The sequence below is a fragment of the Clinocottus analis genome, unplaced genomic scaffold (assembly GCF_023055335.1).
Source record: "Clinocottus analis isolate CAN_PGR_092001 unplaced genomic scaffold, fCliAna1.0.p SCAF_12, whole genome shotgun sequence".
Taxonomy (NCBI): Eukaryota; Metazoa; Chordata; class Actinopteri; order Perciformes; family Cottidae; genus Clinocottus; species Clinocottus analis.
Window position 1 is genome coordinate 2,952,101 of NW_027175843.1, and position 21,622 is coordinate 2,973,722.

General features: G+C 43.9%; 1 protein-coding gene across 1 annotated transcript in view; it reads left to right on the forward strand.

Moving 5' to 3' along the window:
- Positions 1-6,804: 6,804 nt before the first annotated feature.
- Positions 6,805-21,622, forward strand: part of slc4a3 (solute carrier family 4 member 3) — a 38,182-nt gene continuing 23,364 nt past the window's right edge. The window contains exons 1-5 of the mRNA XM_068572962.1: positions 6,805-6,953; positions 14,253-14,427; positions 15,390-15,640; positions 15,814-16,001; positions 18,147-18,373. Coding sequence (XP_068429063.1) covers positions 6,900-6,953; positions 14,253-14,427; positions 15,390-15,640; positions 15,814-16,001; positions 18,147-18,373 — 895 coding nt within the window. The 5' untranslated portion in view covers positions 6,805-6,899. The remainder of the gene's footprint in view (positions 6,954-14,252; positions 14,428-15,389; positions 15,641-15,813; positions 16,002-18,146; positions 18,374-21,622) is intronic.

Here is a 21,622-nt window from a genome sequence, read left to right on the forward strand (position 1 = left end):
CAATTACGCACTGGCATCGATCAATGCTCGGGTCGGGTATACATATATATGTATATACTTGGTATGCAATAATAAGACACACGTGCATGAGCAGAGAGGAGACGCCTGGCAAACGTTGTGGGGTATTTTATTATCATGTGTGTGTGTGTGTGTGTGTGTGTGTGTGCTTTAGTGTGTGATGTGCAGTCGATGCTGGAGAGTCTGCCCTTGCAGGTGGAGGGCTGCAGAGACGTGCAGCAGCTCCGGAGGCGGTGGCTTACTCACCGTAGTGTGTTTGTAGTGTGTTGTTGTGCTGCAGCGTCTTGCTTTAATATATATATATATATATATATATATATATATATATATATATATATATATATATATAATTACAATAATGAGAGCTGATGCCATGTGAACTCGTTGAGATTCATTTGAGTCAGGATCCGGAGAGGTGGGTGGATCGGGTCACATCGTAGTAGTGACTCAGCAATATTTCGTCCTGCTGAGGAGAGTAAACTAACGGCGCTTCACAGGATTTCCTCGAGTGGACGGCTGAGAAGCTGTCTGGCCGTGTCGGGTCTGAGGTAACCTGACACCTTTCTGCTTCAGATGTTGGATAAATAAGCAGTTTCAGAATTGAGTGCACTCATTGATTATTGTGCCACTTTATGTCTGAGGGAGGAGCAGCAGTGAACTACAGGAGGCTCTGCCAGGCAGTTCTCATTGTGAAGTAATAGAAACCAGAGATGTATCTGCTTTGTATCTATTTTGCATTTTACGTACCAAGACTATGAGGCACATTTTACAATTGTTTTCAACTCATATTGCTGAAGATACAAAGGGATGATGGGTTACTTCACCATAGCCTCCATCAGGGCTTCTCAAATTGCAATGCATCGTGTATAAAGATACAATGAGCAATATTTTTTTATCATACTTATCATAGAAATACTATTATCATATTACCATAGCAATACTATTATCATATTTTTGTGCAATACTGTTCTATCTTTTATATTTTGTGCCTTATTTTTATTCATTTTTTTCCTTAAGTTTATTGTAATTCTGTGTTAGGAGGACCGAGCAAAATTAGCTTTCCATTGTATAGAATAAGCGTCTGTTATCTGTGCTTATGACAGTAAAAGCATCTTGAAGGCACACCGGGGGGGTACTTGAGATTTAGGAAAATATACATTTAAATAATCATGAATTTATAAATCCTTTAGAAATAGTTCTTTAATACATTTTCAATAATACAAGTGTAAGTTGAAACTGAATTGTACATATATATTAAACCAGACACTGATGTCACAGCGCTGTGTATTACATTGTTTCTTCAACCAAAAAAATGCAACCACTGGCCTACATAATGAACACATGATCTCACCCACCGAGGCTCATCATCTCACCATGCAGACACAGTAGCGTTCGTCTCATTTGTCCCTCTACCCAGCGCTGAGAGTCATGCACACACCCAAATAACAATAGAGGTGAATTGCATTTTGTTTATTGCACAGTGTCGAGATGTGTCCTTTAAAACAAGATATGGATTCTCTCTTTCCCCCTGCCAGATAACGCCTGACTGCTCTGAGGCCCTCGTAGTGATCAATATTAGTGTAGGTAGCATGAAGCTCCAGACGGTATCAGATTGACTCAATTCATTTAGAGCCTCTGTGGACATTTGTGAACATAAGGTTTCAGATAATAGTCTATAAACTGTGGGCCTACCCAGGAGGACTTGGGGGGACTCTATCGTTGCTGTTGCATGATCAATCTACCATTATCTTGCAAAATGACCCCAGACTCAGAGGTTTGAACTCCATTGAGTTTTAGGAATGGGGGCTACACACAAAAACACGAGCATGTTTCTATAATTCCCGTGGTCGCCGACGCGTTTAACGGCCTCCTGTGCCTCGGCTTGACGACCATGACCATGTTGACAGGTGACTCTCAGTCGAATGCGACGCAGCTCGTTTGAGAAAACGACGGCGACGTCGCCGAGGTGTCCTCGTAAAAGCCGTCCATCCATTTTGAAACGCATGCTCGCGCGTGTTTATGACCGACTCCCGACAATGTACACGAGGTACTGGGAGCGACCAGGGGCGCGTCCTGCTGAAAGTCACCGGTTAACGAGCTCCCTCGTTAAATGGAAACACCTGTTGCCCTGAAACGGATGTGACACCGCAGTGATCCTGTAGAGCTCGAGTCCTCTGTTGCTATATGGATTCTGACAATTCACTGTTCAAAGCTCGTTAGCCTCGTCTGGATGGCTGAAGCAAAAGGCCTATTCTGTTGCCAACAAGCATATTTTCAATGACGTCGGCTGTAAAAGTGTCGACACAGGTATACACGTGTACGAAAGGTACACAAATATGGTTAGTTCGTCACCTTTTGGCTCTACTTTTGTCTTTGGACTTTGGCGTTTGAAGCCTGAACTAAGAAGAGCCACAGTGAGTCTGAGTTTGCGGCCCACTTCTCTCTAAATATAGATCCATACACCAATAAATAGCTCAAGGCTGTAGCCGGAGTGGCTTGGTCTGGCCTGGAGTTGGGGGGCAGTGGTTGTTACCGGGCAAAGACCCGTTAATGAGGACTCTGCTGGTGGCCTCTGTTCAGGCTTTCTAGCCCACATGATTGTATTGTGCTTTGCACAGATGGTACTTTTGGCAGGGCTGTCGGCTTGTTGATAAAAGCTGTGCATACTGTACACGCAAAGGCTGCACGAACTACTGAGCAGTGTTCGCTTTGCTGCAGCACGATGCGTGTGGGTTAAACATGTTGACTGTGGTTTTGAAGGGACTTGTGATCTTACGTTCTCCCTCTGCACTGAACGTGAAGTCCTGTCCGGCGTTGGTCATCGTGTACTGTGAAAGTCTGCAAGATGTCTCCGCAACCGCCGATGCCAAGACTGCCTCTTGGTTTCTGATCAAAGATAATCCCTCTCTGGTTTCTCCAGCGCCAAAATAGTACCCAGATAATATGATTTATTGATTGCAAAGAAAGGATAGGGCAGCAGAAACAAGACTACGAGGGAATATGTATATACACAGTGAACAGGAAAGCTAAAACTAGCTATGTTTAATGATCATTTTACACATGATAGATACATAAATGATATGTTTGACGGAGTGTGATATGTATTTTTCAATGCATCAGATTACTCCTCCCTGGGTTGGGAGTGAGGCGCTGCCCCAATCCTAGCCCTAACCCTAACCCTAACCCCAAGCGAGGGAGTTCAAGTATTTCCGGGTCTTGTTCATGTAAAAACGGAGCTTCTCCAGCCTCGGCGGTGATGAGGCCATTGTGCCGAACATTTGATCTGGTAGGCGAAGCTCTCGGTCTACCAGTCCATCTACGCTCCGACTCCCCCACCTATGAGCCATGAGCTTTTGGGTAGTGACCCGGAAAAATTAGTTTCCGGATACAAACGGCCAATGAACTTCCTTCGTAGGGTGGCTGGGCTCATCCCCAGAGAAGGGACCAGCTGAGACAGTTCAGGCGTCTGGTCAGGACGCCTCCTGGACGCCCCTTTTTTTAAGCTTTTTGCCGGGCATGTCCAACGGGTAAGAAGCCCCGGGGCGAATCCAGAACATGCTGAAGAGATTAAATATCACATCTGGCCTGGAAACACCTCGGGGTTCACCGGGATGAGCTGTAAAACATTGCTGGGAAGAAGGGCATCTGGAAGGTGCAGCTTTAGTTGATTCAATCCCTCCAACCAGTAGGAGGCCACAGGGCAGATATGGCTTTGGTATCTGTAGTGTAATTAGCAAAGTGCTTTCCCAAAGTGCCTTTTGGCACGAAGACCCAGCTTGACTTAATGATGTGCAACAAACACCCGGCTGTTGATGTATAAGCACACAAAACATGTTTCCATCACTGCTTCTGTGTTAATAATACTGTTCAGGATCCTCCACATAAACCAGCCTCTCTCATGCGTTTTAGCTTTCTTTCCAAGCGCCGTTGATAAAATGGCATTTCATTTTATTCTTCAAAGACATTTTTTTCGTCCTGATATTATGTGATACGGCTTAATTATGCCTGCAGTTATTTTTTCTTTCAGTTGTATTGATGATTTCAGGATAGAAGCAATTAAATAAACAGCTTGAAGACGCTGGTGTTCATTGGCATCAGCGGTGACATATTGAAGTGTAGTTTTTAGTCACTTAATATGGAGCTGAAACGGTTATTACATTAATATAATTAATCAACAGAAGAACAATTAGGTCAGAATCTTTAGAGCAACTAAATAAGACGTGGCAATACTTTGGGATTTAAGAAATACAAAAAATGTATTTAATTTTTCCTTTTTTATCGACCAAACTGGTTGTGATAAAAAACGATTTTCTTTTACCAAAATGTTCAAAATATATGGTAATTTTTTCATGACATAATATTTCATCTATCAGCCACATCTTTAATGTACGTGTCTCTTAATCCTGATTCACCCTCACCATCTGTATTGTAGCACTGTTTTTCACCAGAGGTTTTGTTTTTCTCTTCTTGTGTCTGTTGGCGAACCTCAACACCCCCTCCCCCCTCCCCCCCGCCCCTCAACAACCCCCCCATCCATCCCCCCACAACACTATCCATGTCAGTCACTTATGTGTGTCAGCGTCCCCTTCACACATTAAAAGGGCGAGCTGTGCAGAGCTCTCTGATTACACAGCTGCTGTGAAGGGGGCGGGACATTTGATATTACTGTAGACGGTGAGTCAGGTGGCGGTGGGCGGGCGCTCGGGCCGAGGCCGCTCCGGCCCTTCAGCCACAAGACAAGCTCGGGAGGAACATGTGTGTTCCCCATAGCAAATTAACACACAGCACAAATGAATTGTAGTGACAGAGGTCGCTCAGAACCGATTAGCTTGGAGACGGCGTCATAATGCCATATCCACGCTGCATACTTATGTCATACTATGTCTCAGAGGGCTCAAGCGAGTCCGCTGACAGCAGCAGCTCCAGAGTGGGATTCATCGGCTGTCGCCCATCGACCTCTTGGTGTCGGCATTATCTAATATTATAACGACGTACGCTCGATTCAGCCTAGTGTGTTTTTGTTCGACTCGATTAATTGCTGACCAACAATCCTTGGCATGTTTTACAAGGAGGAGAAGCACCTGGTTTCCTCCACGTGAAAAGCAGAATAATCTGCAGCGTATATTTCAGCATCATCGGCATTATTAGGCAGTCCCAAGGTGCCCTCTCTTGTTTGTTTATGCGCGGGTGTGCTTTCACCGGTCCCCCAATTAGACTGAGAAGCGAGGATAAAGATGAATGAAGCGATGCCCGTGGCCGGATATGTTGTCGAAAATGAAAGTTGGATAATTCGATCTTCAGCAACCTAAAGATCTGCGAAGAGAAGGCAAAAAAATGAGGAAAAAAAACACAAGCTGATGTAATGAAAATGCAGAGCACAATGAAACTAATATAGCTGTCTCCAAAGTAAATCATCTGTGGAGCGTTTTATGGTTATTTATTTGCTGTGAAACAATCAAAAAATCACTTTTTTTTAACTGCTCACACTGCCCTCTCTCTCTCTCTCTCTCTCTCTCTCTCTCTCTCTCTCTCTCTCTCTCTCTCTCTCTCTCTCTCTCTCTCTCTCCCTTTTAGAGAACTGCTCTCCACTCGTCCTAAAATGGTTCGGAATCGGTCCGGCAGTACTGTCTTGTTTTGTAAATGAACCCGTTTGTCCGTGCGGCGTTGAAGCAGCGGTGCTTTGCGAGTTCGACCAATCGGCCGGCAGTCATTCCTGCAAACCCACCACCCTAAACGTTTCTGTACATGCAGGAAACTCCTGACCTGTGCCTTTCTAGGGGGGGTTTAAATTAAGTTTAAAAAGCTTAATCTTAGACCCAGGTCCACAAGGTTGAAATGCAACGCGTTCCTCAGTCGCTTCCTAGTTCCTAGAAAAGTCCTAGGGTCTTTAGCTAGTGAACAAATGTCTTCCATCATAACTTAAACTTTGTTGCACTGCCCACAAGTGGCCAAGAATCAGATAATAATTCAGGAGGACACTTCGACATGTGAACTTTGGGGAGACTGGGGTTGGAACCGGCTACCTTACAGTTATGGGACTCATCCCCCTGAATTGTCCCCTGCTACAGGTAGTGCGTAAGATAAGTGTGATTCAGATCAATGCATTGTGAAGTGGAGTCCGGTATGACGACAGCAGGGGCGACCGCGACGCCCTCGCTTTGAGTCCAGACCGGGGCTCTCGTTGCATGACAGCACCCTCTCTGTCTCCATGGCAGCTGATAAAAACACGACAGGGAACCAGTGATTCATAGCGGATTTATTTATTTATTCAAGAAAAACACACATATCCTATCTTATGGGTTGGGGAGGAAGATGGTGGGTTGGGGGGCTGCAGGAAAGACAATATTGTCAAATGCAACAAATTGACATGTTATTATGCAGGAATTTGAAAGCATTTTGATGTGAATGTACAGCAGCTATTCACTTGTTTTACACAGAATGTCTTGATTATTTTACTAACTATACTTTGGTTACTGTGCAACAAGTGGCAGACATGTCTTTCTTGTCCACCCTCCTGCAGGTTATGCCACCCCAAAGGCTTCCTGGATCCCCAGTCGTGAAAGAGAAGGGCTGATCCTCGTCCCCCCCCGTTCCCTCTCCCCAGGTTCCTGCTGCTCTGCACCCCATCTTTCTTTCCTTCCCTTCCTCTCTCCGGCTCGTTCCCCCTCCCTCCCAAACCGCGCTGACCCCACCCGACCCCAGCACCCACACGGGCCGCCCCTGTCACCACCTCTGAGGTCGTCCGTCCAGACCCGTTCCTCCCCACAGCAACTCCATCCCCAACTCTTTAGTTTTACTGCAGCCTCACCAGCCGTCCCTCCCGCCGGCCCCCGTCCTCGTCGTCGCGCTGTTCTTCACCCGCTGGCTGCAGGCCAGGCCCCATGGCTACAGGAGGTCACGCCCCAGAGATAGATGTGTTGATCAACCAGCAACAGGTAAGAATTGCTTTCGCCGTTTCTGTAATCTCACCTTGTGCACAGAAGATATGAAACATGGACGTAGGAAAATACACACCAAACATCTTTAAATAAACCCTTGTGTACGTTACTTCAATGTCTGGTAACTATCCAGCTGGGTGGTCAGAAGGTTTAATCTAGTGAAAAAACAGCTTTCAGTTTGATTTGGCTTCCCTAGTTAGCGCTCTGCTAACTATGTGAGTGAGAACACTGGCAAGTAAAGATATGCTGGTACAGTTAGTCCTGTTCGTAAATGGATTTTCTCTCAAAACAAAAAAGTGCATTCCAGAATGTCAAACAATTCCCTGAACAGACGCACAGGAAGAATATACTAATATGTCACAGTGTGAGCAGACAGACAAACACCACAATGCACCATGCAAAACCATTCAATGCCAACAAAATCATCTACTTTCTTTTCAGCTGGCAGTGCTGGTTTGCATTTTGAGATGTAAAAGGGATATGAAGCAGAAAATAATTTAAAAAAAAAAAAAAGATATGCAAATGCAGACTGCTGAGAACCGGAGGAGAGTTTGACTTTTGAGTCACTCTCAGTGAGCCAGCAAAAATAATCCTTCACAACTAGAGTAGGATGCTTTTTCTCCTAGTACGCATATTTCAATCATTAATTTCACATTTTAACAACAATCAGCTGTCAAATAGCTCGTCTACGGGAGGTCAGTAACACACTTTTTGTTTAATGTAGTGTTCCCCGGTGCTCTGCTCAGGTATGTTCCCACCTGGAGCTGCTGTGAAAGCAGCATGTGTCTGTAATGCTGCTCCAAGCCTCAGGCCAGCGCTGCCCATAAAAACAGTTTGTGTATCATAAATGTCATACACATGGCCCGTTTCACGCACTTGTGATGTAGTTGCAATACTGTAAAAAAAAAGACTACTTAAACTCCAACCAGGTCTGCCTAATGTTTTCATCATTAGTTTGACATTTATTGACAATAAGACATTGAGTTTTCCCAGATATTGCTAAACCAGCCATGGAAAGGGCCACAGCAGAAATAACCCATGCCATGAACATGCGAGTCAGCGGACTCTGTGTCTACAGACAGGTATCCAGAAGGCATTCTGATCACATGCCTGAACAAACTCACCTCGCCCCTTTTCCAGACTAAGAAGCTGATGATCTTCTTCAAGCCTCTTCCGGATATCTGAGCTCCTCATCGTCTATCCAGAGCTGGTCTGTAAGAGAACCGTGGCCTCTGACTTGACGACTCTACATCTGACCGCTTATCACTCGGCGGCCCACCGTCCCCTCTACAATCCCTCTACAAGTTCACAAAACACATGGGGACTCAATGGGCAAACTGCCATGTCCCCTCCAAGAGTCTAGTAACTTTAAAGACCTCGCTGACGGTTCCATGGCCAGGACAGACTCCACATTGCTCGGCCTGTATCTGAGGTTCAGCAACCTCCTTTCCACCACCTTAGAGTCCACTTTTTTTGGGCAGGCTGAACAGTGTTAAAGAAATATTTGAAGGTTTTGAAAGTACAATGAGTGAAGGGTGTCCCGATTTAGATTCTAAATTGAAAAAGGATTGTACTGAGCTTTAGATTTCCAACTTCAAAATCATATCGTATACATCAATAACAAGATAACTATCAAAAAACCTGATTGTTTACAACAAAGGCATACCAAATCAAATTTCTAACCTTGAAATTGAAAGTCAATCATGTCATGGATTGGCAGAGATGTGTGTCTTTGGTTGAAAGAAGCGCTGAAATGCCTTCAGGGCTGATGCCTTCCCTCCAGTGTCTCACAAAGGGATGAGTCACACATGAGTCTGTGGAAAATGCTCATGCCCTGCACAGCAGAATGCTGCCTAGCTATTAGCCTGTGTTCTCATGGAGAAAAAGCTCCAGCAACTAAGTAGGTGATGTGTCATTACGCACAGTGGGGACCGTGTCGTCCACAGTGGGCAAAGCATATTGTGACACGGTTTGAAGGGAATAATCGGCTGATTGCCCGGCTACATGAATGGACCCTTCAATTTCCTACCCTCAATTACTTGTGCACTCTCTACTTATAGCACACACACACACACACACACACACACACACACACACACACACACACACACACACACACACACACACACACACACACGCACACCATCCACAGAGAAAGAACAGCTTCTTTGCAGTGTTAAAAATGATCAATGTCACTCTAACTCGGACCAGCTTTACTATAGTTTTCTACAATAGTTTGGTATGAAGGTATGTGTGTACGTGTGTGTGTGTACGTGTGTGTGTGTGTGGAGGATATTAAAGGAAACCCACGTGGCCCAGCTGAGTGTGGGTTGCCACAGAAACATCACCAGCTGCTGCCAGCTTACGTCAGCTGCAGTTTTCTTCTTTTTTTTGTGGAAGAGATTCTCTTACGGGTGTTGGTGGCTTTGGTCATCGCATGTGGGATGAAGATTCAATGGAGACAGCAGGTGCTGGATTTCCATTGTGAGCTACGACAAGTTGCGTCGCCTTGGCCATTGTGCTAAAGTCTCACCTAAAGCTTAATTTCCACAGTTTTAAATGTGCATTTTATGTCTATCTACGTTAGGATTGCTGGGCTGAATCTGCCTTCTCTGTGTTGCTGCTGTCTGACGGCAGACTAGAAGTGCAAAGGAGGCAACATCAATATTTGTGGTGGTCGTCGATGTTTCTGTGTGTGTGATTGGACCCATATTAAATGCCTACTTCATTCAGTCAGGCGAAGATTTTGGAAATAATGGCTCATAAACATCAGATGTGTAGTGAGAGGGAAAAGCAAAACACTGATGCTGATATTTATGTTAGTTGTGATTTGTTTGTCTGGGCAGAGTGCCAACTCCTTCAATCACTGATGCCGGGATGAAGGGTTGATGGGAGTGGGAAGCAGTTTTAAACAAAAAGAATAAAAAAAAACGAGCAGGAAGCAACAGAAAGCGGCGTAATATCAAGAGGCATTTTCTCATCCGTGTCACATTTTAAGCTGACTTTCTCGCACTGTGTGGTCCTCTGCTCCTGGCTCTGGATTTTACAAGAGCCGAGAGGCATAAAGATCGAGACGACTTGTTCGTCATATGCTTCCATTTTCTTCACTCCTTGTGAAGTTTTCAAGGATTTTGCATGTGCGGTCGGTGCTTTTACTTTTTTAAATTGCTTTTTCGTGGCCTCTTTGGCTAGAAAAGAGAGCTTTTACCTGGGGAAATTAAAGGCAGAAATGGGGAGGATGTTTCCTCCCAGTGTATGACTCATACAGGAGTAATCCCTCGAAGCCCCGCTCGTCTCTGACCTACTAGAAGTGAGTCCCGGCCCTCTGCTTGCATTGTCTTTACTTGTGTTTGGAACAGAGCTGGGAAAAGAAGCAAAACGCTGTTGTAGGGTTCAAGATGCCGATAGTGTATTTCAGTAAATACTCTAGATTTCTTGCACAGTAATTACAGATAGAGTTTTTCCAGTTTCAGCATAAATAATTGAATTTTATTTTATATATGTGTGAAATGAGCAAAACCTCAGCGCAATGCAATGAAGCTGTTTGACTGTTAATTTGATTTAAAGGTTCAGGCAACAGAAAGCAACGTTAGCTCCAAGCAACAAAAGCACTTAGTTGCGTAAACAGCACGGTCGGCGTAAAAATGAGTGCGTCATTGAAGTAAAATACGTCAACACGTCACAAACCTAACTTCACAATAACTCAACAACAAGGTCCTGCATTTGTCCGACCCACTAAAACTCTCCTGCACCGCTGTGACTGCGTTCACTACGTCACCAGGAGCATCTTCCCCTGGATGAAGTTCAACACACATCAATAACCCAAATATGCCCTCACCCTCAAAGCTTCTTTTTTTTTTTTGTAGTGTGGAGCCATTTGATCTTGACAAACAAGGCGAACACCCTTCTCCATATTAGTCAGCAGATGATGAATATTTTAATGCAGCACTACGGCTCAGTATTCCATTAAACATGAAGTATTAATGCTGCACTAGACGTTGGGCAGTTGGCTCGTGAGAAAAGGTGAGATGGCATGTTTCCACTGAGCGGTGATCACGCTGTGTGAATTGCAGCCTTTTCCTCCTCATAATTGATGAGAAGTGGCAAAAGCACCCACAGAGCAGTGGAGCAGTTTCACGCATCACATGTCGCGTTTGATGTCCACGGTAAGCCACAGCGCTCCTCTTTCCAAAGAGGAGAGTCCTCATCCGGGATTCATTATTTGGAGATTTCCATCTCCGCGTCGGCGACGCCGCTGACGGATATTGGATGATATGATTCCTTTGTGCTTCAGCGGTGTTTGTGTACCTGTCGTCTGAGGAGACGCTGATTCTGTTTTGGGGTTTTATTTTTTCTTCAATTAATTGCTGATCATTTGGATTTTAAGATGTCACAAAGAGTCCGCGGTGATGCTTTGTTCGGGCTCACCAGTAGTCCAAAACTCAAAGATGAAGAACGCTAAAAACATGTATTCATATTTGAGAAGTGAACCAGTGAATATAATATTTGTTTGTTTTCTACTGTTCTTGTTGGCTACTTGTTTGGTTTAGTTGTGTTAGAGGCTTCTATTACATATATGGTCTTTTTTGTTTGCCGCCATTTGGGTCGTTCTATGGAAGTACTTTGTAAACCGTGTGCTATATAAATAAAGTTATTATCATTATTAAAAACACCAAAACATTAAATGATAATAAAAACTATCCGATCATCCTTTCTCCTGCGTAGTTCAGTTGTCTCTTGACAAACATATAACAACAATATTTCTGGGAGTATTTCAATTCTAAAATCCCTCGTTGCTCTCTTTGTGGAAATAGGACTCGAGGTCATCATCTGGACCACGAGTTGTATTGCACAGACATTTATGCAATCAAATATGATTTGGAGCTACTGCATCACCCGAGACACGAGACTGCCGGCTCGCAGACTCAAACAAAAAACATCCGTAGTGAGGGAAGTGTGAGGGGAAGCCATCAAAAAACTCCATATCTCACTGCAGCTCACTGCGGCATCGTAAAGGTGACATTTAAATCTCTCTTTCTATCCTTCCATCCTTTGTTTCTGTGTTGCATCACAGAAGCGAAGCACACTCCATCTCTCCTCTGGCTGTGTCTTCAAGTTGCTTTTGGCGATACTGTATCCGATTATTTTCTTCTTTTTTTAAAAATTTCACATCAGAATTTCTCACCAGACAGAATGACTGGTCCATCTGCGTCCGTGTGGAATGAAAGTAGAGCTTCAGTGTATCCAAACACTGGAATGACAGCCTCCTTCTAAAACCTCTGATTGCTATTGTGTCCCACCTTCGACTAAATGGGGCTTGGAATCACTGCACTTCGTTGTCTGTCGTCCAAAAATCGGACTCAGGCGGTGCCTCCGCCACCTGGGCACGAGCCGGCCTCCTCCTGTGTCCCTCCACCTCCAACTGACTTCAAAGATGACATGAAAGACTTCTGTGCCAATGGAGCTTGAGCAAAAGCAGATTGAGAGAGGGAAAATCCTTTTTATTTTGCCCGTAGTATCTACCACAGCTGAGAGTGTTATTCACCAATGCATTACATTCACACTGTTATTAAATTCAGAGTTTTGTGCCACAGTGCTTACCAGAGCAAAGTAAGAAGGGAAGGACCACTAGAAAGATTGAAATCAAGACTATACGGCTTCGCCAGGAATATGGAGCATCTTAAGTATTGAGAACAAATGGAGCTGGACGTCCAGTGAAAACAAGAACACTGAATTTAAAATTGCCCCCCGACCCCTTTTTCTATTCTGTCTGGCTTTCTTCTGCCTCGGTCTTGTGCAGATAGGTAGCTCAGATCATTAAACATATCCCGTCCCTTCATCCCACTGGTAATTAGGGAGTAATGGAGCCCTGGCCCAGAGAAACCGGAGACCACCGAGCAGTAGCTCAGAGCGCTCGCCGCTCTTGCCAGCGCCAATCTGAGGCAGAGACAGCGGCCTGTCCCAAAGATTTGACCTATCCAGAGGCAGCGAACGGCTCCGGCGGGACACGCCCGCCCTCCCCCTTTCCAGCCTCCGCCGTCTCCAGGGGCCGTCTAGTGCATTAGTTCTTTGCTGCTTAGCAGTGTGTTGTATTGATTTGATGTGCTCACATGCAGCGGAGGGTGTACAGACACTATCTGCTTATTGTACCGAATTATAGTACGCTACCTTTAGCTCGCTCCTATGAGAACGACAACGCAAAAAAACAGGGTTCTTGGCCCATTGTGATTGTTTTTTGGCAGAATTATACGCAATTTAAAGTGCTTACGAGCATGTTGGGTCAGTATGTACAGTACACACTGTCGAGGTGGTGATGGAAGTTCCCCTCAGTATTCGTTGTAGGTTCATCCTGATTAGAACTTCTTCCAAAGCATCCCCGTTAAAGAAGTACTTCACCCACAAAACAACCATTTGTATAATCAATTACTAACCCAACGCTACATTCAATTCTTGAATAATTGGTTTTTCTAATGGGGCAAATGTATGCAGCTATGCATTTTCGCCATAATCTCACTATTTCAAAACACTTCCTCTTCCATTACCGTCTCGTGCACAGACTTGCAGCAAGCACGATGCAGTAGTGGAGGGATAGTTTTGGATATTAACATTTGTTTCTGAAGCACTAAACATGTGACTGGATCCATGAGACTTGGATCACACTTCATGAGTTGTGTGATAGTTTGCAAACGGATACTTTTGCTGAAACTGGCCTCCATTTACTCCCATTCACCAAGAGTTATCTCTGTTTTTATGATTCTCTGTTTCCCACGAGGGCATGCATGAAAAACTACGGGGCGTGTCATCAATATGCAAATCATTATTTTGGGAGTGAAGTATTGTTTTAATGATCTTTACCGTAACCAGTTCCCATCAAAAGAAAAAGGAGAGGGCTCTCCCTGTCCCTTATCAACTCTAGAACACCAACGTTAAAAATAGTCACACTACCACTAACGTCCCGATGTACCTGATAAAATAAATAAACTTCTCATCAAAAATACATCAAAATACAACAACACAAGTGAAGTACTCTTCCTTTATTTTACCCTGTAGAACTTCTCATAAAAACACAAACAGGAATCATGGGGGGACCTTGAAAAAAGGCTCAAAATCGGGTGAAAAATTAGGGAATTGTCAATAAAACAAGATTAAAACTATACATAAAGGAGCCATCAACTTGTTCTTTGGTCAGGTCCTTGCTGGGATGTTAGTTTTGCTCTGTGAAGGAAAAGTCTCCCTTCAATGTTAAAACCCATCCGGAATTTGAAACGTTTTCTCTTTCTCTCCATCCTTCTCCAGGTGAAGGTGGAGGAGGAAGATGAGGAAGGATCAGCGGAGGAACTGGAAGGAGACGAGGAGGAGGAAAACTGGGAGAAAGCATTGTCTGTGGAGCGCTTTGGAGACATCATCAGTGATTCTGCTTCCGCCAGCGGAGACAAGATGGGCCGGCACTACACCGAGAAAGACTTTGAATGTAAGCAGAGCGACAGCATGAAGTACTATGTATACATTATGTGTACAAGTACACAATAACGTACAAACTGTTCTTTAATCCAGTAGCGTATAGATCCAAATTACTATTAGAAAGCAAACTGTTTACACTCGACTACAATAAATGAAAGTTTATGTGCTTATTAAACTCGAGATAACATGATTAACTTGTTAAATATTATTCCTGCCAAACAAGAGCACACTGCTAGCATAGTGACGTTAGCATTTAGCACCTTTCTGTCAAGGTACAGCTGCGCACAGCTACTAAAATATAACCACGCGAAGACTGCGTTTGAATCACTCCAATGTAAATGTGTTCATATGTGTATAAGTACACATGTTTTTCATCTGATCCTGACCTTGTCCGTCAACATTTGGACTGTGTTAACATTAGGATTAGATCCTCTGGATGTAAACATATCAGTGGATTATTATTAGACAGATTAGCTAACAGATACACCACACGATCTGGCGGGAGATAATAGCGGCTGAGATTAGACAAGAGCCGCTTTCATTTGATGTGGATTAAACATTGCATTCCTCTATTATTACATGTTAATTAAAATATAAAGCTTTTGTTTGTGTTGTGTCTTTCAAGCGCTTAATGGGGTATTAGAGGGAGAGAGCTTCTCCTCTGAGAATAGCACCGGGGTCTTTTATCTTTGCATATTTTCCCGAATGGAATCAAATCAGTAAGGAGTCAGTCTGTGGTTATGTAAGAACAACACATGTGTTTGGTGATGTGATTTCTCACTGTTGGTCTTAATTGGATTGTGTACAGCGATGCAAATGCATTATAGCTCATATTACATCAATTTAATCCCAGTTTGTAAAAATACCCCCTCCCCATGATGTCGTAGCATCAATTTTCTTCCGCAACAGAGCAATAATGTGTCAAAGATCAATTAACAAACGACACTCTTTTGATTTCGTCCTCAAACACAGATCACAGGCACACATTTCACCACACGCATCACCCCTTATCCACCCACCTGCCCCTGCCCCAGCGTCTACGAAAGAGGGTGCACGGCACGGACAGGAGGCGCAAAAAGAAACGGAAGAAAAAAAAGACCTCCCTGCCCCCATCCGACGTCACGCCCACCATCCACGAGGTAGACGAAGAGGAGGCCGAGTCCGAGGCCGACGGACAGGGGGTGGCTGCCACGCCCACAGAGCTGCCTGACACCCAACCACAGGTAAAATAGGACTGAGGAACCGCGGTGGGGAGGGAGGGCCTTTAGCGTAAAGGTGACACGATGCATTCGTACAGTCGACGGAGGCTCGTCCTCGCTATTGAGGTGGCCCGAGGCGCGTGTACCCACAAGTAAGAACATTCCTCCCCTCTCACTAATCTTCATCTTCCTCTCAGTTTAGTTTGGGGAGCCAAGAGGACTTGGACGAGCCCCTTCCGCTCTCTGCCTTCCACACGGAAAACGAAGAGCATCCACTGTCGAGGAAAGGCCCGCCCATTCTGATAAAGGCGCAGGATCATAATGGGGGAATTGCCGTTCTTGGACAGAATGAGGAGGAGCACGGAGAGGAAGCGGCGTTCAACAGGTGGGCGATCAGAACATCTCGGGGGGGTTCGGTGTGTGCAGAAGACTGTTGGCCTCAGGGGTTTAGGGGCTACCATGCAAGGTGCCGCCTGCCCATCGGTGCTATGTACTCATTCAAACACAATTTAGGGTTTAGTGTCGTGCCGGAGGACACTTGGACATGATCTAGAGGAGATAGAGGGGATCGAACCGCCAGTCTTTCTGATTGAGGGAGTAATTGAGAGACAACCCGCTTTTGTATGTAGATACCGGAACACGGATTCAGTTAAAACAGAAGGTTTGGAACACGCTTTGATAATAGATTATCAATATGAGCATGTGTTTTATTCAGTCAATAATTACATATAGTACAATAAGTAAAGCCACAATCTAATATACAAAAAAAGTAACAAAAAAGTAACAACAAAGGTATTGATAAAAGCAAAATGCCTATTTTAAATTATCCTACATTCATTATCAATTAAATCAGATAACCAACCAGATACAAAGAAAAAGAAAAGAACAAAAATAAATTTAAATGCATACATTTCATTCCTACTTTTTTTTAATATACAATCTTTTTGAAAACCAAAAAAGAGTTGTCCATTCTTACATTCATGTTCGAGTTAGGGATACATACATTACAATAAAGATACATCTTCTTTTAATCCCTTTTTGAACTTTTTGTATCTACTATATTTTTACAATTTGTAATATGAAAGCTTATAGTGACAGACCCACTGAGTGCTAGAAGGACCAGAAGCCAAATGCCTCTCTCACATGAACAAGTGAAGCTTCTTCATCGGCCCATGCTACATCCTTCAACCAAGTTTCATGAAAAACGTGGAAGTGTTTTTTCTGAAATCCCGTTTCTAAACAGACAAACATAACCTCATTGGCGGAGTGAGTTATCACCCGACTCTCCAGTTCCTCTCACCTCGACTGAGTCTCCCTCAGCTGAGCAGAGCTTTCTCTCTTCCTTCCTCTCAGCAGGAGTTTCTTTTCAGCATAAAAAACAACTGATCCATGTAAGTTGTTATATTTACTCTCTGTTTTGGTGTCCATCAAGCGCTTATAACTGTCTTTTTTACCAGCTCAATGTTCACCAGCTTGTCAATCTGCTATTTGTTGTTGGTGGAATTAAAAAAAAAGCTTTTTGCTGTAAACAGCTGCTTGCTGTGGCTGGAAACAAGGTTTATTAGAGCCATGAGGATGAAATGAACCTGTGGGCCATAAAACAGAAACAATCAGCTTGAAGATGGTAAAACACGCTGTGGAGCTGAGGGGATCGGCAGTGTTGGGGGGGAGAAATCCTTTTGTGCATGGTTTTCTATTCGGCTCCATTTTACTGGTGTACTGGTAATGTAGAAGGAAATATACACGACACAGAGGTGCAGAATGTTGCTGTGGTTAAATGCAGTTTAAAAAGACGTGTAGGCTGGTTTACTTTTGACTTGTGAAACTTAGAAGAACAATTTTTGTGTGTGCACTGTTCTCTGAATTCATGTGTTGTCTGCCACGGTGTTAGAGAAGATACAAAGCTTGATTGAAGATGAATCAGTTCTCACTCTGAGGTTTATTTTTGCATCTAATGCATCTATGAATCCCTTTTTAAAAATAGCAAGTGCAGCAACGGATACAAGCAGCGCAACAGAATAGAGCACAGAGATGTTGTTGCTCTTCTTGCATGCACAGACTCAGATGCATGCAGGCTGCAGGTCAAGCTACTGGAAGACCATCTGGCCAGCACACATGCATAACATCGAAATTCATATAAAAAGAATCGTATGAAATAATGTATTGATTTGCTGGACTCGGAGGTCAGCTGCTGCTCTGCTAATACCTGGTTGAATACAAGCACGGTACCCCGACCATGCCTGTGCCATGCATGACTGTGTTGCTGATTTTGAGTGGAAACAGCTGAGGATGACTCAGAGGTTTGGTGAGGAGGTCCAGTCCTACTGCTGTGTTGTGAAGCCCTCTACTGGTGAAGAGACAGCAATGCAACCAAGGAGCACAACACAACATGTTTCACTAGCGGCTCCATTTGAGTGTTGAATACATCCCAACATCTGAATTTAGACACATTGTTACATACATAATCCCGGATGTCTTGTAATGTGAAGCTCATTTCATACTCTTTAATCTACCTTTTGCTTTTTGTCAGTGTCCCCCCAGGGTCGGATCCCACGAGCTCGACCTCGAGCCGCGGCTGGTTCCGTAGGAAGCCCGTCCACCACCGCCTGGCGGGCGCCCAGCGGAGTAACTATGACCTGCGGGAGCGGATCTGCATCGGCAGCATGACTGCTCTGGAGACGGCCGTCTACCAGCAGGTGCCCACTGACGAGGCAGAGGCCCAGATGTTGGCCAGCGCCGACCTGGATGACATGAAAAGTAAGGGAGGTATAAGCGAGGTGTAACCAGGTTACATGTAATCTCTTCTGACCTTCACTGTCTTATTGCATCCTTCAGATGAGCACACAAGGCATCCAACTCAGCCAAGACAGGGCAGGTGTTTTACTCACAACAGGCTATTCCTCTCAAACTACGATGTAACATAGCCTGAAATGAAAGTACTGCTGCTGTGCTTGTCATACCTTGTACAATTTAAACAGAAATTCCATAGAAATGTTTGTACAAAATATTAGATACACCGCTATATTAGAATATTACCCACTACTTAATCACTACTTGTCACATCTGCTATCTTGCAGCATATTTTGGTTCCACAAAGTGACATGCCTCAGCCTTATTTATTACCAGCTGACTGAAAAACAACCTTCTATATTCTCTCATAGCTGTTGAGAAATAAAAGCTTTGAAGCAGGGGAATGCAAGATGGTTCCTCTGTTGCTAAATGTACCATCTGAGATGACTCAGTTTCTACTTTTCACCCACGCCACAACGGCATTGTGTGTCTGTGTGTGTGTGTCTGTCTGTCTGTGTGTGAGTGTGTGTGTGTGTGTGTGTGTGTGGAGGGGGGTGGGGGGGTGTCTTTGTTAGAAGTCTTTTTTTTTCTGCCGTGATTGTTACATAGCAGCCAGTCACTGGGCTCTACCACTTCTCCATCAGATCTTCATGATACCACCTGGTGTGGTTGCTAGGATATTTGTGATATAACTGTGGGTTGGACGTAGTCATGGGTGAAACACATTTTTCTAGCATGTGTTATGTAGCTGCTGTTTCAATTTCCGAAGACTCACGTCCTCTATTATTTTCTCATGTTCTATTGATTATTAATTCAAGTCTGCAGCTGGTTATCCTGCTTCAATACACACGGCACTGGTTATTATGGGCACCAGCTCAAAAATGAGAATACCAAATATTAGCATGATCAAAGATATTGATAGATGCTGGCAGCTTCTGTGTATGTTGGAAACACATTGTCAGCATCCTTGTGTTACTTTGATTACAACTAGTCGATAGTATTTTCACATGCATTTTGGTTTTTAGGCTGGATTAATTTATTTCGAATAACGTTCAGCGCCCTCTCTGGCAATGATACATATATTTGCCAGACAACACAGTGATAGTGAAGAGTTACGGTAATTATGAATATTGTTTTACTGAGTCTCCAAAAAAGGAAAACTGAGTGTACTTTTTTAGTTTTCTAACTCTTTAAAGCGCTTTCACCCATTCACAGACGACACAATCAGAACTATTTATTTAGATGTCAATTGCAGAGTAAAACAATGATCATCTCGATTATAATAAAGTGTGTATTCTAAAATACTGTAAAACTTGGGTTACAAGCCGCTGTTACATCCATTGGGTGTCTCCGCTAGCTCCCCGCTGTAGCCAGCTAGCGGGCTACAGCGGGGAGCTAGCAGGGAGCTAGCAAGGAGCTAGCCCTGCTGCTAGCTCCCTGCTAGCTCCCTGCTCGCTCCCTGCTCGCTCCCTGACAACCACCGAAGCTAGCAGAAGCGCTAGCTTGCTACAGCGAGGACACCAACCAAAGGTAGGCGCGGTTTGAAACCCGACTTTTACGGTAGCCTTACCGTCTATTTCATGTCAACACGATTGTTGCTGCTCTGGTGCTGACCATTGGCAGGTTTTCTCACTGCAGCCTATAACTCGACTCCGCTGTGGGCGTCCTACACAATCTGTCTCACAAAACCAACCCACACAGCTCCAGGCCCTCACACACACACATTTAGAAGTAAGCTTCCATCTGAGAAATTACACTATCCACTCATGAATTATATAAATGATAAACGCATTTACAGTATAACGACAGAGAAAACCCAAGATGAGTTTTCATCATTGAGTTTCCTTTTAGTTGATGTATATACTCGGTTATCAGATATTGTTGTGACATAAGAGACACTAAATCTAATGCATCAAAAACTATGCGTTACTACACATTTTGATGGGAGGCCCATTACCGTGAAGAATTGTTATGAGGAAATTAGTAACACAATTAGTGTACAAAATAACAGGCACATCCTCATCAGTTCCGTACATTTATTGCCATGTTTTGTTTTTTTAAAAGGAAGCCGAGCATATTATATTATCACAGATTAGAGGCCATAGCTGTGGATCTGCCAGGGGAACAAATCTACAGAGTTGAAGAAAGAAAGATTAAGATACATTAGGTGCTGTGGCAGCTGCAATTATTTTTCAGTTTTTTTTCCAGTTTGACCAAGTCTGCAGCAGCTGAATTTGTTTTAAATGTATGTTTTAAAACCCTTGATCATATGTGTACGCTTCTGTAGTAGAAAATAGAAAATGCGCCATGTATCCAGGGCAGCCTCTCTCTCTCAGCGTCCAGATCATTAATTAACAGAGGATGCAGTCGATTCCCCTTCAGCAGTGACCCTGCCCCTGGCCTTTTTTGCTTTGCCAGAGCCGAGTAATCATTGACTGTTTAGGAACCGGAATCCAGATGACCCACAGTCACTCAAAACCAGCGACCTGATTCGTCGGGAGCTCCACATTGACAGTCCATGTGTGTCCCCGTTGTATGTCGGCAATTTTCAGCTGCACTCTAAGCTCAGATTTTAAGTCAAAGTGTGAGTTGGTTCTAATCTTACTAAAGCTAAAGAAGAAGCTAAAGAAGTTATACAAAAGTCATAATATACCCTTTGTCCTGAACCCATCTCAATCAAAGATGTTTGATACAACACCGTGTTGTCATGATGTCAGGTGGGGATATATGTGATTTTGCATTACTTGTGATACAATGCAACTTTCTTGACTTGCAAAATTATCTTACAAACATCTTATATGTACATTATGGCCCAAATCATTCGGGATCAACGCATGATTTTTCTCTCGGCGTTATCTACATCAAATTCACCGTCTACTTCTGTTGTGGTATTTATAAGCTGTCTTTAACATCTCAGGACAAGTTGTCTCGCTCCACCCACGAGTCATGACATACAAAGAAAACGCAGATCCAGTCACAGTCAACATTATGAATATTCAATATTTGATTATTCTTTTATTTAGACTTTATATAATGACAAGAAATACAAGTTAGTACAATTAGTCAAACCTCCTGATTTCCTATTAACACCTGTACATACACACACACGCGCGCACACACACACACACACCGAGTAAATTCTAGAGAGGGTCCTGGTCAGCTCACACTGAGCCACCTGTTGTAGACAAGTCGGCCTGCGTCATCTCAGGGGACGCA